The 4,989-nt window shown below is 49.2% G+C and overlaps 1 protein-coding gene across 2 annotated transcripts in view; it reads right to left on the bottom strand.

Annotated features, from left to right (window-relative positions):
* Positions 1-4,033, bottom strand: part of LOC119308153 (dynamin-like protein ARC5) — a 19,850-nt gene extending 15,817 nt beyond the window's left edge. For both annotated transcript variants that reach the window (XM_037584268.1, XM_037584270.1), the window contains exon 1: positions 3,618-4,033. In XM_037584268.1, coding sequence (XP_037440165.1) covers positions 3,618-3,992 — 375 coding nt within the window. In that variant the 5' untranslated portion in view covers positions 3,993-4,033. The remainder of the gene's footprint in view (positions 1-3,617) is intronic.
* Positions 4,034-4,989: the final 956 nt, after the last annotated feature.

Genomic DNA, 4,989 nt, shown 5'->3' with positions numbered 1-4,989 from the left:
GGTGAGTTCAAGTCTCATGCATTCACGGAATTTTGCGAAGCTCAAGGGATCAAGAGGTATCTTACGGCACCATATTCACCGCAGCAAAACGGTGTTGTGGAACGGAGGAATCAGACCGTGGTGGCGATGGCACGAAGCATGTTGAAGAGTAAAGGCATGCCGGGCAAGTTTTGGGGTGAGGCGGTCAATACGGCCGTTTATCTGCTGAACCGGGCTCCAACCAAGAGTGTGGTTGGGATGGCGCCGTACGAAGCATGGTACGGACACAAGCCCACAGTTGATCATCTTCGCACTTTCGGGTGCGTGGCGCATGTGAAAACGGTGGGCGGGCATACTAGCAAATTGGCGGATCGGAGTACTCCAATGGTATTGGTTGGTTATGAAAAGGGCACGAAGCCATACCGTGCGTGCAACCCCTCGACCAATAAGGTGGTTGTGATGCGCGACGTGGTCTTTGAAGAAGCAAGATCATGGAATTGGAACTCCACTGAGCCGGTATACCCGTCTTCCGATGAAATATTCAACGTTGTTTACGATGATTACGAGCATGCAGATATTGATGATCAACCGGAGACGTCGGCCGCAACAAACAGCGCGGGCGGCGCGGCAGAAAAAGGAGGCACGCCAGCAACTTCCGCTGCTTCACACACGCGAGAGGAACCAGCAGCCGACGCGCCCGAGGGCACGTACGGCACGCCTGGCAGCAGCACGCGCAGTGCTCGTCCTGGTGGTGGTGTTCCATCAGGACCAGAACATGCCACCCCAGCTCGTGGCCCAGCACCGGCCAGCCCGGGAGCAAAAAGCCTGTCCACTGGAGGCGTTTCCAGCAGCCCACGTGCTACACCACAAGGACATGAAGGCCACGTACGTGAAGGCCATGTACGTGAAGATGACACATGTTTTGGATTGTTCATCTGATGGAGATGCAGCCAGTTCGGAGGAACAGGATTCGCCAGAAATTGGGAGTTTGGCAACTCCGGATGAAAATTCCTCGTCTTCGACAAAACAGGAGACAAGAGAACGTCCGCCGACACCAATACGTCTTCGACCAGTGGTGGATTTATATTCGAAGAAAAATCCGGTGAAAATTAAAAGAAGAGGTCGACAGTGTTTGCTTAGCGTCGAGGAACCGACGAAATTTGAAGATGCAAACACGGAGGAGTGTTGGCGTCGTGCTATGGACGAGGAGTTGGGATCGATCCAAGACAACAAAACATGGGAGCTCGTGGATCCACCCAACGACCATAAAATCATAGGGCTCAAGTGGGTGTACAAAGTCAAGAAAGATGCCGAAGGAAACTTGGTGAAGCATAAGGCAAGGCTCGTAGCCAAAGGATACATGCAAGAGCAAGGTGTAGATTTCGAGGAAGTGTTCGCTCCTGTCACAAGGATGGAATCGGTGAGGCTAGTTATAGCTCTCGCGGCTCAAGAATCTTGGAGGCTACATCACATGGGATGTAAAATCCGCTTTTTTGAACGGGGAGTTAAAAGAAAAAGTATATGTAAAGTAACCACCGGGTTACATCAAAAAGGGAGAGGAGCACAAGGTGTTGAAACTACACAAGGCATTGTACGGGCTATGCCAAGCTCCTCGGGTGTGGAACATCAAGCTTGATCGTACACTAGTTTCTCTTGGTTTTGAGAAAAGTCCACTGGAGCATGCTATGTACAAGCGAGGTAAAGGCAAGGATCGTCTCCTAGTGGGCATCTATGTTGATGATCTCTTGATAACTGGAGCAGATGAGGAGGAGATTGCCAGATTCAAGCTACAAATGAAGGAGCTTTTCAAGATGAGTGATCTAGGGCTCGGGATCGAGGTACATCAAAATCCGGAGAGAATCACACTATGCCAGGAGGCATATGCAAAGAAGATTCTTGAAAGTTGTAGCATGGAGGACTGCAATCCAAGTCATGTTCCAATGGAGCCTCGACTTAAACTTAGCAAGAGGAGCCAAGCACCCGCGGTTGATGCAACGGAGTATAAAAGTGTGGTCGGAAGCCTAAGGTATCTTGTGAATACACGACCGGACTTGGCCTATTCCGTTGGCGTAGTGAGTCGCTTCATGGAAGCACCCACGACAGAACATTGGGCAGCTGTGAAACAAATACTCAGGTACATCAAAGGGACAACTAACTTCGGTTGTGTCTATTTGAGAGAAAAGCGGAAGGAGATGGTGGAGCTACTTGGCTACAGTGATAGCGACTTGGCAGGAGATATTGACGACCGTAAAAGTACCTCGGGCGTGGCATATTTCTTGGGAAGAAGCATAGTGAGTTGGCTATCACAAAAGCAGAAAGTGATCGCTTTATCATCTTGTGAAGCTGAGTATATTGCAGCTGCAACCACGGCGGGTCAAGGTGTGGCTAGAAAGGCTACTCAGTGACCTCACTGACAAGGAACCGGAAGGAGTGGTGCTCTACGTTGACAACAAGTCCACGATTGCTCTATGTAAGAATCCAGTGCATCATGATAGAAGTAAGCACATTGATATAAGGTATCACTACATACGAGATTGCGTGGAAGAAGGCAAGATTGAAGTCAACTACATTTGCACCGATGACCAGGTTGCAGATATCCTGACCAAGTCTTTGGGGCGCCAGAAGTTCACGGAGATGCGGGGAAGGATCGGCGTCCAAGCTGTGAAGTAAGGACATCGTGGTTGGGGGGTGATTGTTGGAATCAACCATGGCTAGGTAGACCAGTCCGGCACGGACTTGGTGCAATCATCCGACTAGGTTTTAGATAGGCTAAGTTTAGCTTCTTTAAATACTATGTACCCCTGTGTTGTAACATCAGATCGAAACAAAGCAATAAAATAGGCGGAGGCTCGACACGAGCCTTTTGGCCATCAAAGACAGTACATCGCCACCACGCCTAGAGCCATTTAAACATAACATCCTTACACATCTTTAGATGGCATACATTAAAGGCATCTGTGGTGAAAGACCAAAGGGGAAATATCAATGATAATTTGGATCATTATAACATACTGCCTCCGTCCGAAAAAGCTTGTCCCTCAAATGGATGTATCTAGCACTAAGTTAGTGATAGATACATCCATTTGAGAGACAAGCTTGGGACAAGTTTTTTCAGACGGAGGGAGTACAAGATATACAAATACACCAATTAAGATGTTTATTTACCATTTAATAATTCTCATAATTCTGAATATATCATGGATTAGAAGATCAACAATGGCAGCATCAACTGTGAAGCATATGGCAAGTACAAGCATATGACACTGGTAAAATCCTTTTTCTTTATGTATACAGGAAAAACGAATTTTGTGCTTATTTTGTTAGGGAAAACATATGTACAAATGTCTCTGAATATTTAGGGAAAACATATGTAAAAATATGTACACAAGATTACTTCCATATAAAAGCCAAAATGTGGGATGACCATTCAGCAACCTTTTACCAATACTTAGATATTTGATTCATTTATTCATTTTTGCGAGGAGGAATTATTTAGGTCATTGATAGAATCTTCAAAGCAATAGTTTACGACACCAGCAATAGCGCAGACATATACGGTGCGTTACAAAGACGCCACCAGGATAGGTAGAAAAATGACACCGGCATATCAACAACCACATGTGGGCATCTGAACTTACCTGGATGTCGGCGAGCGGCATTGCGCGGTCAGCAGCCCCGGCGTCGTCCTCTGCGTCCCCTTCGCCCGAGCCGGCGAGGAGTCGGCAGTTGGGGAAGTGGCAGCGCGGGTTGAAGCGGAGATGGAGCGCGATGGGTCGACGGGTCTTGGTGCCGCCACCGACGTGGTTGAATTGGAACCCCATGAGCGCCTCGACCAGCGCGCTCTTCCCGTCCGTCTGGTGGCCGACCACCACCACCGCTGGTGCCGGCACCGCTGCGCCACCCAGCTCGGCCGCCAGGCGCTGCAGCTCGTTGTACGCCTCATAGAGAAGCCGCCGCGCGCCCTCCTCCTCATCCTCATCTGGCGAGAGCAGCTCCGGCCGCGGCGTTGCCATTTATCAGAATGGTTTTCTGGGGGTTTTGCGTCGGGGAGGAGATTGGGGAGCAATTTGATAAAATAGCACACCTTTCCTCGTACATTGATAAAATAGCACACCTTTTTTTTTGTTAGATTAAATGACACACTTTTCCTTCAGGGTTAGATAAAATGGCACAAACTGACTTTTTTTCACAATTTCCACGTCAGGACCTACACGTTATATTATTTTGGACGATTTTACACTTTGGACTGGTTCGATCGAGAGAGGAGACGAGACGATCCAGAGGATGAGAGAACACCGGAACAGAGGAACGACGGAACCATCCACGATCTCGCCGTGATTCGTCCCCGAGCCGCCCTGTCCGCCACCTTACCGCGCGCCGCGGCCACCGTACGCGCTGCGGGCTGCGGCTGCTTCATCGCAATGCGGGAGAAGAAGGGCGCCGCCACTTGAAGTCCCCCTGCAGCACGTGGCAGTGCAGGCCGGTCGCTCGCCGTAGCGTACGTTCGTTTGCTGGCTGTAGGTGCTTGCTCCTGTAGAAGCCTGTAGGTGGCTGCTGACTGGTATAGTTGTTTGCTTTAGCAGGGAAGTAGAGCTGAACAAGTGAAAGGCATCAGTAAATGAATAAACAATCGTACAAACATACATGTACGCAGAGAAAATATGATACAGTACAAGAGAAAAGCATCAGTAAAAAAACCGTAGCTAGCATAAGTCAGTGTCTTCTTTTTTTTTTTGAGCATAAGTCAGTGTCTTCATCCATCAAATATTACTCGAAGATTACAAGAATCACGTATAGAGAGAACACGGATCAAGAGAGAAGATGGGATGAAACCTGTACGGCCAGATGCGGCGGCGGCGGCGGAACGGGTGGAGCGACAGGAGACGGGAAGAAACGGGACGAAGCGCCGGGAGATAAGGGGAGCACGTAATTGGCAGGGCCGGCGAGGCGGCGATCCATCTTCCTCGCTGCGTTTCTTTTCGCTCTGTTTCGAAACAGAGGTTCGACTGA

This window comes from Triticum dicoccoides, chromosome 5B, assembly GCF_002162155.2.
Source record: "Triticum dicoccoides isolate Atlit2015 ecotype Zavitan chromosome 5B, WEW_v2.0, whole genome shotgun sequence".
In the NCBI taxonomy this organism is placed as follows: Eukaryota; Viridiplantae; Streptophyta; class Magnoliopsida; order Poales; family Poaceae; genus Triticum; species Triticum dicoccoides.
Note: the sequence above shows the minus strand (reverse complement) of the source record. Positions and strands in the feature narration are given on the sequence as shown.